This window comes from Lepidochelys olivacea (assembly GCF_965140295.1).
Source record: "Lepidochelys olivacea isolate rLepOli2 genome assembly, chromosome: 1".
NCBI classification, from domain to species: Eukaryota; Metazoa; Chordata; order Testudines; family Cheloniidae; genus Lepidochelys; species Lepidochelys olivacea.
In genome coordinates this window covers 101009788-101035146 of record NC_140411.1, presented here as the reverse complement: position 1 = coordinate 101035146, position 25359 = coordinate 101009788, and the positions used below count along the sequence as shown (strand labels likewise).

General features: G+C 41.9%; 1 protein-coding gene across 10 annotated transcripts in view; it reads left to right on the top strand.

Moving 5' to 3' along the window:
- Positions 1-25359, top strand: part of DOCK9 (dedicator of cytokinesis 9) — a 335677-nt gene that overhangs the window by 210854 nt on the left and 99464 nt on the right. For all 10 annotated transcript variants that reach the window (XM_084627447.1, XM_084627439.1, XM_084627444.1 and 7 more), the window contains exons 28-33: positions 6465-6611; positions 8928-9011; positions 9708-9819; positions 16426-16604; positions 18388-18504; positions 19885-20005. In XM_084627447.1, the coding sequence (XP_084483573.1) occupies positions 6465-6611; positions 8928-9011; positions 9708-9819; positions 16426-16604; positions 18388-18504; positions 19885-20005 (760 nt within the window). The remainder of the gene's footprint in view (positions 1-6464; positions 6612-8927; positions 9012-9707; positions 9820-16425; positions 16605-18387; positions 18505-19884; positions 20006-25359) is intronic.

The window sequence follows — 25359 nt, the reverse complement described above, 5'->3', positions numbered from 1 at the left end:
GTTCTGGGAGCCTTCCTATTTTCTGTGGAACAGTGACTTCCTGCGGTGGGGCTGGATAAGCGGGGGTGGGGGAAATGCGGGAAGGGGGGTGACTAAGCCCCTCCACACTTGGATGCTGCTGGGCTGAGCCTGCCTACCACACCTGGTGCACTGGCAGAGAGGGACAGGGCCCCGGGGTGTTTCCGGGGCAGGCCCAGCCCTTGCACTGTGTCAGGGTCAGGTGCAGCCTCACTGCCAAGTCCCTGTACTAGGGGAAGTGGGGGCTTCAGGATGATCTCCCACCTCAGTGCAGCCAGTGGCCTGTGCTCTCCATTGCCATGCTGGAGCCACATTTATTTATTGACAAATAAAATATGCAGAATTTTGCAGAATTTTAAAATATTGTGTGCAGAATTTTTAATTTTTGGCACAATTCCCTCAGGGTAAGGTATATATACCCCATCCTGGCCCAACAGCCAGGGGATTAATGCAGGTACTGCTGGCCAGTTGTTGATTGTCAGCCTCACAGCAGCTGGGAGAATAAAAGAGCTGGGAAGCAGGGGTGCTGCCAGAGCAGCAAGCAGGCTGGATAAGGGAACTCCTGCCAGCCACTCAGAGACCGCAGCTTGAGAAGGGATGGCTGGACCAACAGGCTGAAAAGCCTACGGAAACCAGAGTAGGTAGGAAGTTGCTCAGGGCACGGCTGGAGTTGTTGAGTCCTGATTCTGCCTCTCTAGTTTAAGGGCTCTGAGCTGGAGCCCACTGGAATGGGCAGGTCTGGGTTCCCCCACAAACAACCTGAGAAACTTAAGAATGGAGGAGGATTTTCAGACCCCCTGGGCACGAGGAACTGACTGACAGCCCTGCCAGACTGAGTGAACTCTGGTGCAATGCTCTGCCTAGCCAGAGGAGGGGCTGTTGCACCAACATACCAGCCCACACATTGTAATAGAAAACTGGAATCTGTTTGTTTGTCAGAAGATATGCTCTCTTTACAGACAATCAAATTTTCATCTCCTGTCTTCCTGAAGAAATATGTGAATTTGAACGGTCCAGGTTTTTTAAAGTAATAAGCATAAACAAAAAGGGGAAAGGAACTGACTACCTTAAGGCATGATGAAAACATACTTTTAAAATTAGAGGGACATCAGGAAAGTTGCCTAGTTGTTCATATTTCAGATATTGTCATGGTTACTTTTGACTTAATTCTTCAGAAAATGAAGATCAATCATATCTAAGGGTATGTCTACACTTAAACTGCTTCAGGGGCACAGCTGCAGTGCTGCTACTGCACTGTTGTAGCACTTCAGTGTAGACGCTACCTATGCTGCCATCAGTGTATGTAATCCACCTCTCTGAAAGGCGGTAACGAGATCAACCGAAAAATTCTTTTGTTGACCTACCGCTGTCTACACCAGGGGTTAGGTTGGTATAGCTACATCTGTCGAGTGTGGATTTTTCACGCCTCTGAGAGATGTAGCAATACCCACATAAGTTCCCAGTGTAGACCAGCCGTAAGTGTTTTAGGTCTCCATTTTCCCATTTAAAGCCTACATCTGACCCTAGAAATTGCAAGAATTTCTGTCTTGGTCTAGTTTGAACTCTTATCTGGATATTCACCTTTACCAAGAAGTTAATTTTATAACTTGGGGATTGAGGCTGTGGTCAGATATAAAGGAGAAAAGCATTACAGATTTTATGTTCTGACACTGAAGGTCTTACCCGGTCAACGTGTAAATACAGTAAAAATAATACAATCAATATCCTTTAAAGTGCATAACACCATATTCTTCTTCGTGTGATTGTACATGTCCATTCCAATGTATGTGTTTGCTTGCTCTGAGCATAGCTACTTGAAATTTTTCCCTCAGTGGTGTCCATCGGGTCAGCTCTGCACCCTCTGGTGTTGCACGCTCGTAGCACCGGTATAAAGGGCCGCACTGACCCCACACTCCCTCAGTTCCTTCTTACCGCCCTTGACTGTCCCTGGAACTACTCTTTCCTTGCTTTGCAAGTACTTCTCTCAGTGGACTTTATTTCTCTATTATTGTATGTAGTTGGTTTACATAGTTAAGTTTTATTAGTAGTTAGAGTTAGTTTCTTCTCCTCCCCCAGTGCTGGGGCATGCTTTGGTCACTGGGTTTCAAGCCTTGCGCCTCCTTGTAACAAGGCTATGCCTCTGAACGACCCCCATTCCAGCTGCTATAAGTGCCTGGGGGAAGCTCACATTCAGGAATGCTGCAAGATCTTCAGGGACTTCAAGCCCCGGACCAAAAAAGATTGGGACACTAGGCTGAAGTCCATCTTCATGGAGGCAGCACTAAGACCACCCTCAGAGACGGAACATTCAGATTCGACACTTATTCCCCCTTATTTGCAGACCATTTGTCCCACTTCTGTCAGGCATGGGCTAAGGATGTAAATAACTTTTAAAAACAGTAAACCTTTAAACTATTAATATTTTACCAGCTACACGTTTAACTGTTAGGCTCCACTGCCACCCTGGACGATCGGGGTCCTGGACAGTAATTAGCTGCTGCCCAAGTACAGTACATGTAACTTGATAATATTATGATACAAACACTTTGTGTATGTAATGTATAAATTACAGAAAACAAAAGTATAATGATGGTATATGGTTATATTAAAGTAGCTAGTGATAAGGCCAATGATAGAGGAAGACAAATTAAGATTTAGCATCAATGATTTAGATAAGGCATAGAGAGTAAACTTATAAAGTTTGCAGATGATACCAAGCTGTGGGGGGAGGAAATTGAAGTGCTTTGGAGGATAGGATTCAAATTCAAAATGATCTGGAGAAATGGTCTGAAGTAAATAGGATGAAATTCAAGAAGGACAAATGCAAAATACTCCACTTCGAAGGAACAATCAGTTGCACACATACAAAATGGGAAATGACTGCCTAAGAGGGAGTACTGCAGAAAGGGAGTCATAGTGGATCAAAAGCTGAATGAGTCAACAGTGTAACACGGGGTCATACTGGATTACAAGCTAAATATAAGTCAACAGTGTAACACTGCTGCAAAAAAAGCAAACATAATTCTGGGATGCAGGCCTGCTGACAGCAATTCCGGGCCCCAGGGCAGAACAGTCCACCTGACATTTGGTCTGTGCTGTGTCTGCGCTGGCTAGTGCCCAGCGAGCTGCTGGCTGTGCTTCCACATGCCCACCTGGTAGGGTTGCCAACTGTCTAATCACGCAAACCCAAAGACCCTTGCCCTGCCCTTTCCCAGGAAGCCTCTGTCCCTCCCCTTCTCCGAGGCCCTGCCCCTGCTCACTCTATCTCCCTTCCGTCCGTCTCTCTCTCACCCTCACTCACTTTCACCAGGCTGGGGCAGGGGGTTGGAGTGTGGGAGGGGGTGCAGGCTCTGTGCAGGAGGGGGTGCACGGTCTGGGAGGTAGTTTGAGAGTGGGCGGGGGGTTGGAATCTGGGAGGGAGTTTGGGAGTGGGTGCAAGATCGGGCTCTGGGAGGGAGTTTGGATGTGGGAAGGGGAGAGGGGCAAGTTCTGGGAGGGAGTTTGGGTGTGGGAGGGAGCTTGGGTGCGGGAGGGGGTAAGGGGTGCAGGCTTTAGGAGGGAGCTTAGGTGCATGGTGCAGGCTCTAGGCTGGGGCAGGGGTGCAGTAGGGATCAGGGGGTCGGGGTTTACCTTGGGCAGCTCCCGAAAACAACTGGCACACTCCTCTGGCAGCAGATCCTAGGCGGGGGGCCCAAGGGGTCTCCGTGTGCTACTGCCAACAGGCACCGCTCCCTCAGCTCCCGTTGGCTACAGTTCCCAGCCAATGGGAGCTGTGGAGTTGGGGCGGGGGCAGTGCACGGAGACCCCCTCCCCAGGGGCCTCAGGGGCGTGCCGGCCACTTCCGGGAGCAGTGCAGAGTGAGGGAGGGCAGGAAGCCTGCCTTAGCCCTGCTGCGCTACCGCTGGCAGCAGTGGCCGGGGCCCCCAGGCCATTTTAAATTGCCCAGGCCCCTGGGCAATTGCCCCCTTCGCTTCCCTCCCTCCCCCCAGTTGCTGGGCCTGATGGAATGTATTAGCCGGAGTGTTGTGAGCAAGACACACAAAGTAGTTCTTATGCTCTACTCTGTGCTGGTTAGGCCTGAGCTCGAGTCTTGTGTCCAGTTCTGGGTGCCACATTTCAGGAAAGATGTGGACAATTTGGAGGAAGTCCAGAGAAGAGCAACAAAAATGATTAAAGGTCTACATGACCTATGAGGGAAGATTGAAAAAATTGGCTTTGTTTGGTCTGGAGAAGAGAAGACAGAGGGGACATAATAGTTTTCAAGTACTTAAAAGGTTGTGACATGGAGAAGGGGAAAAAAATGTTCTCCTTAACTTCTGAGGATAGGACAAGACGCAATGGGCTTAAATTGCAGCAAGGGAGGTTTAGGTTGGACATTAGGAAAAACTTCCTGTCAGGTTGGTTAAACACTGGAATAAACTGCCCAGAGAGGTGGTGGAATCTCCATCATTGGAGATTTTTAAGAGCAGGTTAGACAAACACTTGTCAGGGATGGTCTAGATAATACTTAGTCCTGCCTTGAGTGCAGGTGACTGGACTAGATGACCTCTTTAGGTCCCCTCTGGTCCTAAGATTCTATGAGTCTAAAATGCTAAGACAACAGACAAGGATCTGTGTTTAAGACTCAATGTTTAAAGAAATTAAAGTCTGAGTTGTGGACTGATACAAGAAGGCAATTTCAGTATATAAATCCATGGTATATCCACACCTTGAATACTGCATGCAGTTCTGCTCGCCACATCTCAAAAAAGGTAGATTAGAAGTGGAAAAGGTACAGAGAAGGGCAACAAAAATTATTAGGTGTATAGAGCAACTTCCATCTGAGCAGGGATTGAAAAGAGTGGAACTATTCAGCGTAGAAAAGAGATGTCTAAGGAGGAATAGAATAGAGGTCTATAAAATAATGAAAGGTGTGGAGAAAGTGAATATTTACTCCTTCACATAACACAAGAACCAGGGTTCACTCAATAAAATTAATAGGCAGTTTTAAAACAACCATCAGGAAGTACTTATTCACACAATGTACAGTCAACCTGTGGAACTCCTTGTGAAGGCCAAAAGTATAACTGGGTTCAAAGAAAAACTAGAAATGTTTGTGGAGAATAGGTCCATTAATGGCTATTAACCAAGATGGTCAGGGACGCAACCCCATGCTCTGAGTGTTCCTAAACATCTGACTGTCAGAAGGTGTGACTGGATAACTGTCCTTTTCTGTTCATCAACTCTGAAGCATCTGGCACTGGCCATTGTTGGAAGACAGGATATTGGACTGGATGAACCATTGGTCTGACGCAGTATGGCCATTCTTGTGTTATGTTCTCATGGCAGGAAGCTTCAGAGAAAGGTTTTGTACTAGGGGCAGGATTGTAGGAAACAGAGATAAAAAGACGCTTATTATAAAGAGGACGTTGGTTAAAAAGAGGGCTCTAGAGAGAACATCTGTTAGGTAGGTTGGAAAGCTATTTAAAGGCAAGGAAGGCAATTTTGAACTGGATCCCAGAATGAAAAAAGCCATAAACAAAATTTTTTGTGTACTGTAGTTTGAAGAGCTGAGACCTGAGGTAGCCAAAGAGCAGGGCATTGCAAACATCAACGCAAGAGAAAATGAAGGCATAGGTGAGAATTTCATCAGAGGTAAAGTCAAAATAGTGTATTAAAGGAGAAATACTTTGGAGATTATATAACCCAGGTATACAGCTATAGAACATGTGGGAGGAGAGTGCATGATCAGTGATGATACCTTAGGTACAGATGAGCCAAAAGGGGGAGGCCTGAGTTGAAAAGGATGATAGGAAAAAATGGTACAATATTGGAGGATATTTTTTCACAATAGCCACATTTTCACCTGAGACAAATAGCTGATAAAACAGCAACATATGTATTTGGTCAAGGGAGTTATTGGGAATGACTAGGTAACTAAAGTATGTGTAGCTAGGTACCTTAAGTAAGAATTAGAATAACTGATTTCTAGATTTCTGCCCTTAACTATGCCTTTTAAAATTGGAAATCTGTCTTAGGTATTGCCATGAAAGCTATTTCAATATGCTTCTATGATGAAACACCTAATGCTTTCAAGTTCCGTACTTACATGTACATACTTTGTCATCTTAAAAGAAAATTGCTTTCTACATTGGATTCTAAATAATTCTGCAGATGGAAACTAGAGCTGGTTAAAATACTTCATTCAAAACTTTTCTCAACCAAAATTGGCCTTTGTCAAAGTCCAGAAAAGTTTGCAAAAAGCTTCTGAATTTTTCATAACTATTATTTTTTCATCAGAACTAGGGTATTTCATAATTTTAATTTTAGCTGTTGTTTTCTCCCTTTTCTCCTTTCCTAAATGAACTTGAGAAATAGCTTTACCTATAGCAAATCATTGTCTGCCATATGCAAGGTTACTTCGGAAATTTAAAATTCTAAATGTGTATTTTAAATTATTCTTCCAGTTGTTACGAAACCAGAGATTTCCTGCTTCTTTTCATCATGCTGTAGAAACATTTGTTAATATGCTAATGCCACACATCACTCAGAAGTACAGAGACAATCCAGAGGCTTCAAAAAATGCAAATCATAGTCTTGCTGTCTTTATAAAGGTAGGTACCCACAATAATATAGGCTCTAGGCTTATTATTTGCAGTAATTTTAGTTTTCTTGGATTTTCACTTAGCAAGGTCTCACACAGCAGCATGTATGTATAAGACATTGTAATGGGGCATGGCTCTTCTCCCACCTTCTTCCTCTCAGAAACTGCATGAACTCCAGTGGATATGCCTTCTCCGAACCCTTTTATTTCAAGTTCCATCCACCATTTCCACAACAATCCCCATGCAACCATCTATTTACTACTGTGCCTTTTTGACACTCTCCCCAGAACCTGAGGGGAACAGATCTCCCTCCCTTGAGGCCTCCATGTAACTGAGTTCAACTAGTCCTAATCCCCTCTCTCGCTATCAGCTTTGGACTAATGGGCTAATTTGCTTCTTATTCCATCCATCTGGCCAGCCTGGTTGTCTGTTTACCCTCCCTCCATCAGCTTTCTCAGGGGGGACTAATTAACATCTAAGTGACCAGAGAGCAGGCTTTGTTCACTTTGCACTCTGTCACAGGCATTTTAAGCATGCTTTTGTATGTGCAAACAGAGATGTATAAAAGAACAGGTTAAGTACTCATTGCAATTAGAAATAAGATTGTCTAAGCAAAACAGGGTATAGAATATATTATAAAAAATGCAGGTTTTATTTTTGTGCTAGCAATTGCATACTTCCTTGCTTATTGCAATTTTTATTCCTTCATGGTTGTGCCATCCAATTATTTCCCCAATCCTACAAAGATTTAAGCATAAGCTTAACTTTATGCACTGTGAATAATACACCTGCGTTTGCACTATGTAGTCAGGATCCCAATAGCTCTTCTTCTTTTATTCAATGAGTAAGCTCTAACAAAAAACAAAACAAAAAAGGCAGAGAAAACTAATGATGCTGAGGTCAATCTCTTGTTTATTTGAAAAGAGCCTTTGTTTTCTTCGGAGTCCCTTTCTTACTCACAATTTATTTCAATTTGGGGTTATTTCAATAAGAACAGTGTTCCATTAATTTTATGGGAATATGCATCAGTGTTGTAACTAAGATTTGTTACTTTAAAACTGTGAGCACTAAAAAAGTGTGGATGAGCTTCCATAAAGCTCTATACACCTACCCTTTTATCTGGTTAGATTGTTTGTCCTTGGCTGCATGGAATTCACTTGTGTCTGATTCAAAAGGCCTTTCTTCCTCTGTTGTTTGAATCCTAACTTGTTTAAGCATGATTTTATTATATTCAAAAACTTCCATTGTGTCTGTTTTATCATTGTTCTGTTATGTGTTTTGTAACAATTGGTTAGAATCTCATTTGTGGTCCTTTTATTTATTTTATTATTTTTTTAACTTTGGAAAAGAAATTTTAAATGTTTTTGAATCCTTTTCAAAGGGACTTCAAAATCAGACATAACCTCGTGTTTGGGTTTGGAGGAGGTGAGAACAGAGGCCCTCACATACTATAGTGATGTGGACCAAATAAGTACATAGAGATTTTATATAATTTATTTAATTTACCTGCCTACAATTCAGGTGCCCAGTTGCACACCTAATGATGTTGAAATATGCACATGCATGACTAAACAAATTATCATATCCCAGACCCTGCCTGCTTATTTTCATGTTCTCATTTAGGTGAATTATAGTTCTGTCACTCACATTTCTCCTGTTGAAAATATTAACATGTATGTAAGCACAATTGGTGTGCCCAATTAGGCATATTGTCAGTTTTAGGGATGCAACACCAAATCATCTCTTTGAAAATTTGGTGTTTTGCTTTTTGTTAATAGCTTTACTGTTAATGGTGATGACCTATTAACCCGGGATCATCTAAATTATGTATTATTTGTATTAGTCGCAGCTACAGCCCCAGTCAAGATTGGGCCCCATTCTAGGCACTACACAAACATAGATGAAGACATTGGTCCCTATTCATAGAGCTTTTGATTCATTACTGTCAAAAAAAAAAAAAGATTTAGTTTGTTTAAGTAACAGTTTTACACATTTTAGAGTGAAAAGGGTAATTCTGTAATTAAAAGCTTTTCCTACCTCTACTCTATGGGCCACGTTTCAAAACCTGGACTGATTGCGTTTTTGCTTTGTTTGAGTATCAACGGTTGCTCTATAAAATGGAAGCCAAGTTAGGTCTCTTTGTCATATTTTCCTTTTAAAATGAAGTAGCTTTCTACTGTACAATTCTTGCTTTTAATAGCATTTATATTCAAATTATATGTTAAAAATATTCTTGGAAGATAAACTTTTAAAAGATGGATACCTAATTTAGTGAACACTGCATCTGGAAGTGCTTTAGCATGGTTTATATTTTATCTTTTTCAGAGATGTTTCACTTTTATGGATCGGGGTTTCATGTTCAAGCAAATCAATAACTACATCAGCAGCTTTGCTCCAGGGGATCCAAAGGTACTCCACTCCTTTAATAACTTAAAAATGTGTTTCTCTTTTTGGTACACCTATGTAGCAAATTATGTGTTGAGATCCCAGAATGCTCTTCAGTTATATTCAGGCATTTTTCAGATTAGTCTCCCATTCCTGTGCAATCGCTGTGTTACTTTTTGCCTTCAAGACACCTTTGGCATTTTTGCCTCTTGGAACATTGAGACTGCTTGTGTCCTCTTCAAAGAGGAAGAGTGTGAACTGGTACAATTCTTTAGCATCCCTAGTTGGAAAATGGATGAAACAACATCAATGAGCACTTTGTGCAAGACCATGAAAGTCTCAAGGAACAAACTGACAATAATTGAAAGCGAGCCCTCTGATGTCTAAGATGTTCCTACAAATCGACAACCCTTCTAATTGCATGTGCCATGCAATCAAGCAACTCTCAAACAACTCTCAAATCTTGCATGCCACACAACATAGACTTGATAAAAGTAGAAAATGTAACACAGAATTAGATCTGGCTTTCAAATGCTGTATTGCACTAAAAAGCTCTCCTGGGTCTGCATGGCATGATGACCCATGTAGTCCCTAGGATTGTAGATTTGTAAAGGAGAAAGAAATCACTAGTGTTAAGAAATCTGTTTCCTTTTTAGCTATGCTACCAGAAAATTACTAAATTATTAAATTGTGTAATTTACATCTGATACATTTTTGCAGACCCTTTTTGAATTCAAATTTGAATTTCTTCGAGTGGTGTGTAACCATGAACACTACATCCCTTTGAATCTACCTATGCCATTTGGAAAAGGCAGAATTCAGAGATATCAAGGTAAATCCACATTTTTAACTATATAAATGTTAAAACTTTAGGAAGGACAGTCTATTTGAAAGAAAATGTTACCTAAAGACACCATTAGTATTTCTTGGAAGTTGTAAAAAAAAAAAAAAACAGGAGTACTTGTGGCACCTTAGATTTAACACATTTTATTTGAGCATAAGCTTTCGTGAGCTACAGCTCACTTCATCGGATGCATGCCCGATGAAGTGATCATGCATCTGATGAAGTAAGCTGTAGCTCATGAAAGCTTATGCTCAAATAAATTTGTTAGTCTCTAAGGTGCTCCTTTTCTTTTTGCGGCTACAGACTAACACGGCTGTTACTCTGAAACTTGGGAGTTGTGAAATTTTTAAATGGAAGCCTTATGTTGTAATTCTTTTTTCTATTAAATCCCAAAGTAGTAGTTTGTTAGTGAAGCATTGCAATGAAAGTATCTAGGTAATATAATACAGCATTAGCCAAAGACACTGTGCCAGAGGTATATCTTTGATTTTCCCTCTAATATTTCCTACTTTGCTTAATAACAATAAGATATTAATTATGTATAGCTTATTTTTTGTGTGTGTTCCTATTTGTTTCCATTTTATGAATACAGATTTTCTTTTGCCAACTGTGGAGTCCTATGACACTCCTGTCAGTGGGTGTGGGGTGGGATGTTTTCTCTTCTTTACTTTTTTCTATTTCTTACTTTTCTAATTTAAAAGCAATACAGCTTTGTGCCAAAATAAGTAATCTGCAATTATTCCATTTGTGGCTCATGGAGACACTACTAGATTACATTATTAACTTGGATTTGTAGTAAACCAGCTCACCAAGAAGAATTTAGAACTTCAAACGTAGTGATGATTTGAAAAACAGTAGGTCTAATAGGAAATAAAAATGCATGAGTGTACCGTTTGATGTGAATACCTTAGATTAGCTACCTTAAAAGTCCTTTGCTGCTTTACAACATTCCTCATTCTAATGAAGAACTATTATTGTATATACACTGGACATACCACATTCTAGTTTTAAGCCCCAATCCTTACACTGCATCTGTATGAGTGGATCCCCATTGAAGACAGTAGGCTCTGTGCAGACACAGTGGTTCACCCGCTCTTATCCAGTTGTAGAACCGAGGCCTTAACACGTTACTGGTTCTAGTTATATTAGCGATACTTAAGAGGGGATACCAGTAGAACTATCCCCTTAAGAGGGGATACCAGTAGTACCTATAAAACTGGAATGAACTTTAAGTGAGCCTCTTCTATAAAATTTTTCACTTTCTTCACATTTGTACTTTGTTTTGCAATAAATATCTCATCATTTTCCCTGATTTGTAAAAGAGAAAAGATGTGTACTTAATAATAATGTCCATCCAGTTGTGTGTATAAAAACAGACTTAACTTGAGTAACTCAAATGTTCTAAACTGTCATCAAGGATCACATGAAGAAAGAGGTGCTGTCAGAAGTAACCAGAACAGTTTAAGACTATTTAAATAGTGCATCAAGCTCCTTAGCTACTAAGAAGCCCTATCTAATGCATGGATCCTTGACAGATTAACTTTTTTGCAGCCAATGTACAGTATCATACCTTATTGGCTTGATAAAACATAATTTTGCTAATGGGAAGCACTTCAGGGTGATTTAAGATTTGGGATTCAGAGTGAGGTAACTGCAGGTGATGTCATGCTCCTTGTGGGCCACAGGGAGCTCCATGTCCTACACTTGCCTTGTCCTCAGGAATGTCTTGGACGACAACACTCATTGGATAAAATGCTGCTGCTGCGAGAGAGTTCTAGGCTGTTGCTTACATAGTTCTGCTGAAGTTGCAGAAGTAAAAAGGCACTAAAAGACAGACAGCAGATGTCAAATATCAGCTGTCATAAATATAAAGGGAAGGGTAAACCCCTTTAAAATCCCTCCTGGCCAGAGGAAAAATCCTCTCACCTGTAAAGGGTTAAGAAGCTAAAGGTAACCTCGCTGGCACCTGACCAAAATGACCAATGAGGAGACAAGATACTTTCAAAAGCTGGGAGGAGGGAGAGAAACAAAGGGTCTGTGTCTGTCTATATGCTGCTTTTGCCGGGGATAGACCAGGAATGGAGTCTTAGAACTTTTTAGTAAGTAATCTAGCTAGGTATGTGTTAGATTATGATTTCTTTAAATGGTTGAGAAAAGAATTGTGCTGAATAGAATGACTGTTTCTGTCTGTGTGTCTTTTTTGTAACTTAAGGTTTTGCCTAGAGGAATTCTCTATGTTTTGAATCTAATTACCCTGTAAGGTATCTACCATCCTGATTTTACGAGGGTGATTCCTTTACTTCTATTTCTATTAAAAGCCTTCTTGTAAGAAAACTGAATGTTTTTTCATTGTTCTCAGATCCAAGGGTTTGGGTCTGTGGTCACCTATGCAAATTGGTGAGGATTTTTAGCAAACCTTTCCCAGGAAGTGGGGTGCAAGGGTTGGGAGGATTTTGGGGGGAAAGACATGTCCAAACTGCGTTTCCCAGTAAACCCAGTTTGTTTGGTGGTGGCAGTGGCTATTCCAAGGACAAAGGATAAAATTAATTTGTACCTTGGGGAAGTTTTAACCTAAGCTGGTAAAAGTAAGCTTAGGAGGTTTTCATGCAGGTCCCCACATCTGTACCCTAGAGTTCAGAGTGGGGGAGGAACCTTGACATCAGCAGTGCAAGGAGGCCTGTAATAGATCTGTCCTTTTAGTTTTGCTCCTCTCCTCTTTAATGGCATCCCTGAGGAGAATTTACCAAAACGTTGTGCTTTTATAGACCCAAGCAGCTACAGAAATGAGTAAACATGCTTGCTAGTGCTCTGTTCTATGTGGGGAGTATGACCCTAGTTTTGTCCTTTTCCTTATGTTGAGGAATGCAGAGGGGTGGAGCTGGGAGTTCCCATTTCCTGTATAGAACAGGGCACCAGTCATACCTTTTTTGTTCCTATGATTCAGCTGGGGCTGCAAGAGAAGTGAAGTAGGCTCTCTTTAAGAACGTCATATTAAAAAATTGGGGCAGCAGCCTTCTTACAGGGCTCCCAGCTTTGATGAAGTTCTGCCTGCAATGGTTTTCTCTTAATTCTTCATCATGCTAAGGTCCAAAGATCCATTACAATGTGTCTTCAGCTTTTTGCAGCTTGGGTACAGTACCAGACCTGTTGATTCCCTACATTAGGGGAATGCTCTGTTCCCTAAAGTGCCTGCCTGTTTTGTTCTGCTTCCCCAGTGGCTGGCTTGCAGGTCTAACCGTACCTCTCTGCTGATTAAACAGATATTACTGGTCCATATTAATTCTTAAAGTAAAACAGGGTGATAGTTATCATAGTTAACTAAATGGCAAAAATATCAGTTAGGAAAAAGACAAATATTAAGCATTGTGCAGGGTTTATAAAGAGACTAGATGCAGAACAATAACAGTGAACCTGAGAAATCTTGGAGGAGATTAATGAGGTAAAACCTGATAAATTGATGTGCTTTCAAAACATATCACATCTTAGAGAAGCTCTTTCTGCACTCATTGCATAAATTAGATAGCTATAGGATTATTTTATTCTCATTTGAAAAATGCACTTTTAAATTTTAAGCATTGCTTGACTTTATTTGGTGTTTCTTTATACCTCAGTATAGCATAGATTTTAATTTTCATTCCACGTATTGCTAGAGGTATTTTATGTAAGTAAGTACAAATACAGTGTTTTTATTATTATGGTGGGAGTTTTTGTTTTAAACCAATCATTACTTTATATGCAGCTACATCTTTAAAACACAATACTTAATGTGCAAAGATACTTATGTAAATTATTCTTAAACTTCTATTTCATAGATGTTAAAAATTTCAGAGAATAATATAATGCATATATATTATAATATACCATATGTTAACTGAATCCTTTTTCAAATATGCTTAGTAATTATTTATATTCATGTTGAGAAACTGAGAAGAAAAAGTTGTTTAATTTAGAAGACTTTTATTTGCCTACTTGATACCATTTCCTTACTTCATTGTTTCATTCATAAGTGTTTTCAATATCTGCTAAAAAATTTCTGAAGTATTTTGATTTCCTTGAAAAATATCAGTAAATAAACTATATATCCTTAGCAGTAACTCCTTTATTAGTATGCCTAATAAATCCCTGGTGTGAAATATGCAGTTCACTCAGGCACAAATTTTTAAAACACGAAAGTCTAAAATTAGATCCCATAATCTATATTTAAGACCCAGTCCTGAAAGTGGGTCCATGTAGGCACAAGAGCTCACTCACACGGATCCAGTTATGGGAATGGGGTTAGACACTTAAGCACTCTCATTATTCAGAGCTGTTCAGTATCTAAAATTGCTGTTGAAGAAAGTTGGTGCTCAGCACCTCTGTATATCGGTACCTAAATACTGGTTTAGGAGTCTAATTTTAGCTGTTCAAGGTCAGAAATTTTTGCCCAGGTGAATTAACTTAAAATACTTTCTTCTTTGAATGTGTTGCTCATGTCCATTCCAAGTAGGTGTGTACACGCCATGTGCACAGTCATCGGAAGGCTTCTCCCCTAGCGGGAGCCGTTAAATTGGCCGTGGAGACCCCTGGAGTCGCGCCTTCATGGTGGTGTATATAGGACCCTGCTGACCTACTGCCTCTGCAGTCCCTTCTTACTGCCCATGATGGTTGCTGGAGCTACGTACGTTCTTTAGCCTCCGCAAGCCCTTCCCCCAGTGGACTCTCTTGTTCAATTTCTGTAAATAGTTGGATTAGAGTCAGTGTTTGTGTAGTACTTTAGATTAGTTAGTAAGTTTTTGTTGGGGGTTCTCCCCCCGCCCCCACCTCGATTCCCTTCCCCAGGACCAGGGCATGCCTTGGACCCAAAATTTGAAGCTGTGTGGGTCCTGCCACAAACCCATGCCAAAAGGCAATCCACACGATTCCTGTTTAAAGTGCCTAGGCGAAACCCATCAGACGGATCGCTGCAGGATCTGCAGAGGTTTTCACCCTAGGACCAAAAAGGAGAGGGACTTCAGACTGAAGCAACTGCTCATGAAAGCAGCTCTTCATCCCCAGCCGGCCCCAGGCCACTTGTATCCAGCACCCAGAACTTCAGTGCAGAGTGCGCTGGCCTCACTTAGAGAGACTATGGTGCAAAGGAAAGATTCTGTACCCAATACCCCTCGGCACTGCTATTCTCCAGCAACGAAGCTCACTCTGCTAGCCCAGCACACTCCCACTTGCCGGTGCCTGGCAAGAGGCACAAGAAGACGGACAGGGGTGCTCGCCCGGAACAAGATGGTCTGGGCATGAAAGCACTAGTGAAGTGTGTCGCATGCTGGGGCACTCAGCACATGCGCTGCAAGGGGCAGCACCAGTGACTTAAACCCCACAGAGGGGTCTGGTGCCCGTGGAGTCCCCTGTCAGGTAATGCCATGTGGCGCAACTGGACCTTCCCTCCACTCCATACACCTTTGAGGCAGCCAGGGACCTGATAGCCTTGATGGTACCACAGTCCCCTGCCAGAAGAGAGGGAGCACCGGTTCTAAAACCTCCGTCACCGCATTGTAGTGCAGTGCCATCTAGAGGCAAACCGGCCATGTGGCAGGACCGGTCACCTTCTCCTCGGTACCTCTGTGGTTTCCATGTTTGGAGTCTGTCTTCGGACTCAGAAGTGGAGTCCTACATCTCCAGACACAGCCGGCACTGGTCAGAGCGGCACCGTCATAGGCAGGATGTGGGACAGATCCTTGCCATGATGCCTTGGCCAGTGCAGTGGCAGGTTCCAGCACAATGACCCTTCTGGTCTGCAGAGGTGTACCATCAGGCCCAGTGGTCTATCTCCAGATGTTCCTGGTCCGTCGCCTTGGAGGGTCGGGCTGCTTTACCACCCAGGGACTGCATACCACCCTGCAGCACCCAGGCCAGCAGGGAGGTCAGCACCGGGTTAGATGATAGAGCTGACCATGGCTCTGAACTGGAAGTTGTGGTGCAGGGCGAACATGGCAAGCTGGAAGGTCAGAACGGTTGATTAATGTCATTAAACTTGATTAATGACAAGCTGAAGTTTCGCTTGTCAAATATCAGCAGTGCAAGGAGGCCTTTAGTAGATCTATCCAAGACTCACCCACCTACCCCTCTGTTGGAGTACTCTGGTAAGAAGGAACTGAGGCTGTTGCGTGTCGTCAGGGGCATATATACGCCACCATGAAGGCATGACTGCAGGAGGCTCCATAGCCAACCTGACAGGTACCGACAACTGTGCATGCGGCATGCACACACCTACTTGGAACGGACATGAGCAACACATCTTGAAGAAAAACAGTTATGAGAAGGGAGGTAACCGTTTTTTACTCTTAATGTTCATTGTTACTAGTTTTCATAAAATTATACTTAAAGCTATGGTAGTTTTGTATTTCACTAACTGTCTAATACCTACATGTTGAACGAACACATAGTATATATGACAGATGTCTGCCTGACAAAGCCACACAGTTTTGAGGCAAAGTGGGTTTTTGAACAAGCCACATCTAAACTGTTTTTGCAACTAAGCATGAAAAAAGGGGAAGTCCATGCTTATGTTCATTGGCAAATTAATTGCATCCTCCTAAACTACAGCTTATACTCTACTTTCAGACCTCCAGCTCGACTATTCATTAACAGATGAATTTTGCAAGAATCACTTCTTAGTGGGACTGCTCCTGCGGGAGGTGGGAAATGCATTACAAGAATTCAGAGACATCCGGCAGATTGCAATTAGTGTGCTCAAGAATTTGATGATAAAGCATTCTTTTGATGACAGATATGCTTCCAGGGTAAGATTACTACACTTCAACAATTAGGAAATTAAAAAGTTTAGGTATATACATTTTCAGGTTTTATGGTTGGGAAAATACTGTTAATTTGCAAATGAAGTATCAACAGAAAATAAGTGTATCTACAGTGATATAGTTAGTATATAGCTGATAGATATTGATACAAACATTGGGTTCTGAAAACTGATTTGTGTTTTCATTTTTTAATTATGGTAAAAATATACTTATTAAAATAACTGCACATTACCTTTAAGCAAATTACAATGTAGACAGATGTAGTCAGATTTTCTTATTTGCTCAAAATTGCTTTTTAACTTATTTATTTGTAATTACTATTAGCCATTATTAATATTCAACTAATTTTGGCTAGTCCTTCCATGATCTATTAGAAGGACAACTAGTTAACATAAAGTGGAATTGCCAGTTGTAGTAAACATTGGATGACTTTGGAGTTTCCTGGTGTTTTCTAAATTTGGAGGGCCTTGTGTTGTGGTGAAGCCAGCGGCATATTAACGCCTAGGCCGACAAATTTGCAGAGGCGGCAAATTTATAATAGCAGCCGGAGACTGCTTCCCCAGGTGCTGGTTCACTCCCTCCGTCCCCACCCCAACTCCACCCCTCCCTGCCCCTATTGGTCCCCTTCCCCAATCCCCACCCCAGCCCCGCCTCCTCTCCTGAGTGCGCCGCGTTTCCCCCCTTTCTTCCCCCCTCCTTCACGAAGCTGTTTCGTGCACAAGCACTGGCAAGGAGCAGGGAGAAGCAGGACCTGGTGGCATGCTTAGGGGAGGAGGTAGAGGCGGAGTGGAGGTGAGCTGGGGTGAGGGAGCTGCTGGGTGGGGGCAATTATTTCTGGGCCTAGGGGCAGCAAAATCATTAATCTGCCACTGGGTGAAGCATCCATGATTTTGTAATTGCAGTTCTGATGGACTTCTTAAATTTGCATCATTTTAATTTTGACCCTTCCTGTGTATTTAGTTTCAAGCACGTATCATTTTGTTCTCCAGTGGCATGTTGAAATAGTAAAGAACAAATTCCTTGACCTATAAATTTTAGTTGCAGTATTCATTGTTGAATAATAAATACTTAGTGGTCACCATTGTATATCTGTATGCTAATGAATACATGTTCTAGACCAGCAGTCCCCAAACTTTTGAGGGTTGTGCCTTCCCTTACCCCTGTGCACACCACCCCAGAGCCAGGGCTGGGGCGGGGCCATGGCTCAGGGGGTCGGGGAGGGATGTAGACAGGGGGCTGGGGATGGGAGCAGGGCCACGGCTGTGGGCAGGGACAGGAGCAGAGCTGTAGCGGTGGGGGCTGGCAGCCAGGCCTGAGGCCAGGAGCGGCTCTGCTCCCAGCCCCGGCCCCAGCCTTGGCCCCAGGTGAGGAATGGAGCAGCAGCCAAGGCTGGAGACAGGGTCGGGATCCGGATTGGAGTGCACTAAGGTTGAGGACGGGGCCAAGCCCAGGGCCAGGAGCCAGGAACATGGCTGGGGGTGGGACTGGAGCAGAGCTGGGTGGCACTCCTTCCTTGCCCTCTGTGGGGACTGGCCCGGGCCCTGCAATGACCCCTGGAAGTTCCTCCATGCCCCCCTTGTCTGTGTGCCCCACAGTTTGGGGACCTCTATCCTAGACCCTGATTTAGCATATCTTCCCTAATGCTGAATATTGGGTTCTATAGTTAGGGGAAGAACAGTAGAAGAAACATTCGCATTGATGGGTTGTTTTGTTAGTTTTTTAAATCACTGGTTTCATTATTTAACAAGAACCATGAATCTTTGTTCAGAGCCATCAAGCAAGAATAGCCACTTTGTATCTGCCAGTGTTTGGACTGCTGCTAGAAAATGTCCAGCGAATTAATGTCAAGGACGTGTCACCTTTTCCTGTTAATCCTTCCAGCAGCGTAAGTGAGCCTCTTTATTATTTGACATTGAGTTATTTTTAGCAGAATATATTCAATAATGTGCATATGGCAAGCTGAATGCTATGGACTAGATCCTTGGGTCCAAACAAGGTGCACTTAAATCACCATTGTATTTCATATATCCTGGGGTCTGTAGCAAGCTAGCTCAGTCCTGAGCATAAATTAGACCAGCCTTATGGCTGCTCTATCTAAAATAAGCTTGTAATGGCCCCGTAGCGACTGTTATGCCACCAGGGATAGCCAGAGCAGAAGAGACCTCAAGCCATGTCACCACCTCATTTATGTCAGAAGGACAAAGAAATGGTATTGATTTGTTTGCTCTTTGTAGACCACAGTGGTCATGTTCCTGTATTTTGCTCACTCCAAATTTCCATAAAAGTTTATTAGAATTTTAGGTGCACGGGAAATGCAGCGTTGGGTTTAGTATGTATATATGTTCATTTCTTTTTTTAAAAAAAATCAATTGCCTATTTACAGCTGCACACAAAAAAAGGTGAAAAGAACATTAAGGTTACAAAGTCAAACTTTGAAATTAGATAATGCCAGAATTATGGTTGTCTTTGCTAGCTTAATTAGGCTCTCTTTTGCATATGCATTATGATTAGGGCCCTATGTAAATGACGATTTCACAGAAGGCATGGAAATCATGAAAATGACCCCAAATCATGATCATATAGACATTTTCCTTTTCAAAAAAAGTATTTACAACAAAAAAAATTTGCTTCTCTACTTTTTTATTCAGAAATTGGGCATTAGTGTTTGAGCTGTCCTGCTAACTACATCAACAGCTTGCATTTTTGCTATTATAGACCCTGATCCCGCTAGCGTTAACATGCTTGAAGTCAATGGTGCTACTCAAATACATAAAGTTAATCACATACATAAATATTAGGAGGACTGGGGCTGTAGTTGTTAAAATGAAGACAAAGACAGGGGTCTTTGTTGGTACTCAGCAGACAGCCCATGTCGATGGACTCTTTTATTACCTAATTCAGTCAATGACATAAAAATTACCAAGTGAAACAAAAAAGAGACGTTCACAATACATTTTCAGGAGAAGGAGAAATTTCTGGATGTTGTAAACAAAAGTAAGGCAAGTCTAAATAAAGTCATTCTAAAAAGTATATACCCAACTGTGTGCAGTATTGAAGTAAACATATTGACATGTTAGAGGTAACGTTCAGAATCCCATGTTTGTTTCAGTGTGCTGTGGCATATACTTTGTCACCCTTGACTTTTAAAAACATCTGATATCACATTCCTGCGGGACAGGGAGAGAGAGATGTAATGTGCGCACACACTAATTTTGGAATGTCACAAAATGTACATTATAATAATTTGTTTTTATTTTCTGAACAGAGTGTAAAAGATGAACCACTTAGTATGCCAGCTGCAAATCCTTTAGTAACACCACAAAAATCAGGAAACACTTCGGATAACAACCTCCACAAAGATCTGTTTGGTGTTATCTCTGGCATTGGTAATACTTTTTTTAAAAAATTCTGACTAGTTTTCTCTTCTTTCTTTACTAAAATAAACTTTAAGTCTTAGTGTCATCACATTTTGAAAACATATACTATGAAAAGGTTTAATCATTCCAGTCAAGTAAGTGAGAGCTCCTTTCTTGGATGAAACACAGATAAACTGCCAGTCATGAAAGTAAGAATGTAAAGGACATCACTTCCGCCAGTTGTCCTATGTGGGGTTTCTGAGTCTGGAGGGCAGGCAAAAGTATATGAATATAGATCCATTCTGGTATAGCCATATCTCCGCCAATTCAGTGTAACTTATTTATATTTATAGTAGGGCTGTCAAGCGATTAAAAAAATGAATCATGATTAATCGCACTATTAAGCAATAGAATACCAAGTGAAATGTATTCAATATTTTTGGATGTTTTTCTACATTTTCAAATATATTGATTTCAGTTACAACACAGAATACAAAGTGTACAGTGTTCAGTTTATATTTATTTTTTATTACAAATATTTGCACTGTAAAAAAAGTATTTTTCAGTTCATCTAATCAAGTACTGTAGTGCAGTCTCTTTATGATGAAAGCTGAACTTACAAATGTAGAATTATGTACAAAAAATAACTGCATTCAAACATAAAACAATGTAAAACTTTAGAGCCTATTAGTCTACTCAGTCCTATTTCTTGTTCAGCCAGTCGCTCAGACAAACAAGCTTGTTTACATTTGCAGGAAATAATGCTGTCTGCTTGTTGTTCACAATATCACCTGAAAGTGAGAACAGGAATTCGCATGGCACTGTTGCAGCCAGCATCGCAAGATATTTACATGCCCAATGTGCTGAAGATTCATATGTCCCTTCATGCTTCACCCACTATATCAGAGGACATGTCCATGCTGATGACAGGTTCAGCTCAATAACCATCCAAGCACTGTAGACCGATGCATGTTCATTTTCATCATCTGAGTCAGATGCCACCAGCAGTGGTGGTTCGAGTTTTGTAGTTTCTTTATTGGAGTGTTGATCTTTTAAGATGTCTGAAAGCATACTTCACACCTCATCCCTCTCAGATTTTGGAAGGCTTTTCAGATTCTTAAACCTTGGAGTCCTGTAGCTATCTTTAGAAATCTCACAGTAGTACCTTCTTTGCCTTTTGTCAAATCTTCAGCGAAAGTGTTCTTAAAATTAACAGCCTGATGAGTCGTCATCCGTGACTACTATAACATGAAATATATGGCAGAATGTGGGTAAAACAGAGCCGGAGATATACAATTCTCCCCTAAGGGGTTCAATAACAAATTTAATTAAAGCATTATTTTTTTAACGAGTGTCATCAGCATGGAAGCATGTCCTCTGGAATTGTGTCTGAAACATGAAGGGGCATACAAATGTTTAGCATATCTGGCAGGTAAATACCTTGCAATGCCAGGTACAAAAGTCCCATGTGAACGCCTGTTCTCACTTTATGGTGATATAAATAAGAAGTGGGCAGCATTATCTCCCATATATATAAATAAACTTGTTTGTCTTAGCAATTATTAAACAAGAAGTAGGACTGAGTGGACTTGTAGGCTCTAAAGTTTTGCATTGTTTTGTTTTTGAGTGCAGTTGTATAACAAAAAAAATCTACATTTGTAAATTGCACTTTCACAAAAAAGAAATTGCGTGAGGTGAACTGAAAAAACTATTTCTTTTATCATTTTTACAGTGCAAATATTTGCAAGAAAAAATAATATAAAGTGAGCACTATACACTTTGTATTCCGTGTTGTAATTTAAATCAATATATTTGAAAATGTAGAAAAACACCCATAAATATCTAATAACTTTCAACTGGTATTCTATTGTTTAACAGCGCAATTAAAACTGCGATTAATCGCATGACTTAACTGCGATTAATGGACAGCCCTAATTTATAGAAGTACGTTCAGGCACATCTTTGATTTTGTCCACCTCTTGTTCAGTATGAAGACTCTAAACTTAAATTGCTGCTGCTACGCTTCATAAGAGACTGCCAGATAGCTGTGAAAAGAAAAGGAGGACTTGTGGCACCTTAGAGAGTAACCAGTTTATTTGAGCATAAGCTTTCGTGGACTACGACTCACTTCATCGGATGCATTCAGTGGAAAATACAGTGGGGAGATTTATATACACAGAGAACATGAAACAATGGGTGTTACCATACACACTGTAACTAGAGTGATCAGGTAAGGTGAGCTATTACCAGCAGAAGAGCTGGGGGGGTGGGTAGTGCATTTTGTAGTCAACTGCTGGAAATGGTCCACTTTGATAATCACAAGAATGTCTGAGGAACAGCGGGGGGGGGGAATAAACATGGGGAAATAGTTTTACTTTGTGTAATGACCCATCCACTCCCAGTCTTTATTCAAGACTAAGTTAATTGTATCCAGTTTGCAAATTAATTCCAATTCAGCAGTCTCTCATTGGAGTCTGTTTTTGAAGATTTTTTTGTTGAAGAATTGCCACTTTTAGGTCTGTAATCGAGTGACCAAAGAGATTGAAGTGTTCTCCGACTGGTTTTTGAATCTTATAATTCTTGATGTCTGATTTGTCCATTGATTCTTTTACGTAGAGACTGTCCAGTTTGGCCAGTGTACATGGCAGAGGGGCATTGCTGGCAGAGGGGCATTGCTGGCACATGATGGCATATATCACATTGGTAGATGTGCAGGTGAACGAGCCTCTGATAGGGTGGCTGATGTGATTAGGCCCTATGATGGCTTCCCCTGAATAGATATGTGGACACAGTTGGCAATGGGCTTTGTTGCAAGGATAGGTTCCTGGGTTCGTGGTTCTGTTGTGTGGTGCTTGGTTGCTGGTGAGTATTTGCTTCAGATTTGGGGGCTGTCTGTAAGCAAGGACTGGCCTGTCTCCCAAGATCTGTGAGAGTGATGGGTCATCCTTCAGGATATGTTGTAGATCCTTGATGATGCGTTGGAGAGGTTTTAGTTGGGGGCTGAAGGTGATGGCTAGTGGCGTTCTGTTCTTTTCTTTGTTGGGCCTGTCCTGTAGTAGGTGACTTCTGGGTACTCACCTGACTCTGTCAATCTGTTTCTTCACTTCAGCAGGTGGGTATTGTAGTTGTAAGAATGCTTAATAGAGATCTTGTAGGTGCTTGTCTCTGTCTGAGGGGTTGGAGCAAATGCAGTTGTATTGTAGAGCTTGGCTGTAGACATGGATCGTGTGGTGTGGTCTGAATGAAAGCTGGAGGCATGTAGGTAGGCGTAGCGGTCAGTAGATTTCCGGTATAGGGTGGTGGTTATGTGACCATCGCTTATTAGCACCATAGTGTCCAGGAAGTGGATCTCTTGTGTGGAATGGTCCAGGCTGAGGTTGATGGTGGGATGGAAATTGTTGAAATCATGGTGGAATTCCTCAATGGCTTCTTTTCTGTGGGTCCAGATGATGAAGATGTCATCAATGTAGCGCAAGTAGAGTAGGGGCATTAGGGGACGAGAGCTGAGGAAGCGTTGTTCTATGTCAGCCATAAAAATGTTGGCATACTGTGGGGCCATGCGGGTACCCATAGCAGTGCCGCTGATTTGAAGGTATACATTGTCCCCAAATGTGAAATAGTTATGGGTGAGGACAAAGTCACAAAGTTCAGCCACCAGGTTAGCCGTGACATTATCGGGGATAGTGTTCCTGATGGCTTGTAGTCCATCTTTGTGTGGAATGTTGATGTAGAGGGCTTCTACATCCATAGTGGCCAGGATGGTGTTTTCAGGAAGATCACCGATGGATTGTAGTTTCCTCAGGAAGTCAGTGGTGTATTGAAGACAGCTGGGAGTGCTGGTAGCGTAGGGCCTGAGGAGGGAGTCTACATAGCCAGACAATCCTGCTGTCAGTGTGCCAATGCCTGAGATGATGGGGCATCCAGGATTTCCAGGTTTATGGATCTTGGGTAGCAGATAGAATACCCCAGGTCGGGGTTCCAGGGGTGTGTCTGTGCGGATTTGTTCTTGTGCTTTTTCAGGGAGTTTCTTGAGCAGATGATGTAGTTTCTTTTGGTAACCCTCAGTGGGATCAGAGGGTAATGGCTTGTAGAAAGTGGTGTTGGAGAGCTGCCTAGCAGCCTCTTGTTCATTTTCCAACCTATTCATGATGACGACAGCACCTCCTTTGTCAGCCTTTTAGATTATGATGTCAGAGTTGTTTCTGAGGCTGTGGATGGCATTGTGTTCCCGACAGCTGAGGTTATGGGGCAAGTGATGCTGCTTTTCCACAATTTCAGCCCGTGCACGTTGGCAGAAGCACTCTATGTAGAAGTCCAGTCTGTTGTTTCGACCTTCAGGAGGAGTCCACCCAGAATCCTTCTTTTTGTGGTCTTGGTAGGAAGGTCTCTGTGGGTTAGTATGTTGTTCAGAGGTGTGTTGGAAATATTCCTTGAGTCGGAGACATCGAAAATAGGATTCTAGGTCACCACAGAACTGTATCACGTTCATGGGTGTGGAGGGGCAGAAGGAGCAGCCCCGAGATAGGTCAGATTCTTCTGCTGAGCTAAGAGTATAGTTGGATAGATTAACAATATTGCTGGGTGGGTTAAGAGAACCACTGTTGTGGCCCCTTGTGGCATGTAGTAGTTTAGATAGTTTAGTGTCCTTTTTCTTCTGTAGAGAAGCAAAGTGTGTGTTGTAAATGGCTTGTCTAGTTTTTGTAAAGTCCAGCCACGAGGAAGTTTGTGTGGAAGGCTTGAATAAAGACTGGGAGTGGATGGGTCATTAAACAAAGTAAAACTATTTCCCTATGTTTATTCCTGCCCCCCGCCCCCGCTGTTCCTCAGACGTTCTTGTCAACTGCTGGAAATGGCCAACCTTGATTATCACTACAAAAGGTCGTCTCCCCCCTTCCCCTGCTCTCCTGCTGGTAATAGCTCACCTTACCTGATCACTGTCATTACAGTGTGTATGGTAACACCCATTGTTTCACGTTTTCTGTGTATATAAATCTCCCCACTGTATTTTCCACTGAATGCATCCGATGAAGTGAGCCGTAGCTCACGAAAGCTTATGCTCAAATAAATTTGTTAGTCTCTAAGGTGCCACAAGTCCTTCTTTTCTTTTTGCAAATACAGACTAGCACAGCTGCTACCCTGAAACCTGCCAGATAGCTGTGGGGAGCGTGAGTTCTGCCTAAATGGACTTGGAATTTTTGGCACCTAAACCATCAGGTTTTGCCTGCCTCTTTTTTTATGCTGCTGAGGAGAAAAGAGGAAGCAGCGCTGAGTCTTGTCCCTTCCTGGGGATGGGTGCCAAATCCCCACTTTCAGGAGATAATGATAGAAGATAGTCATTTAGATGAATTACTACTTGTTTGCTTCCACAATTGTTTTCCCATTTT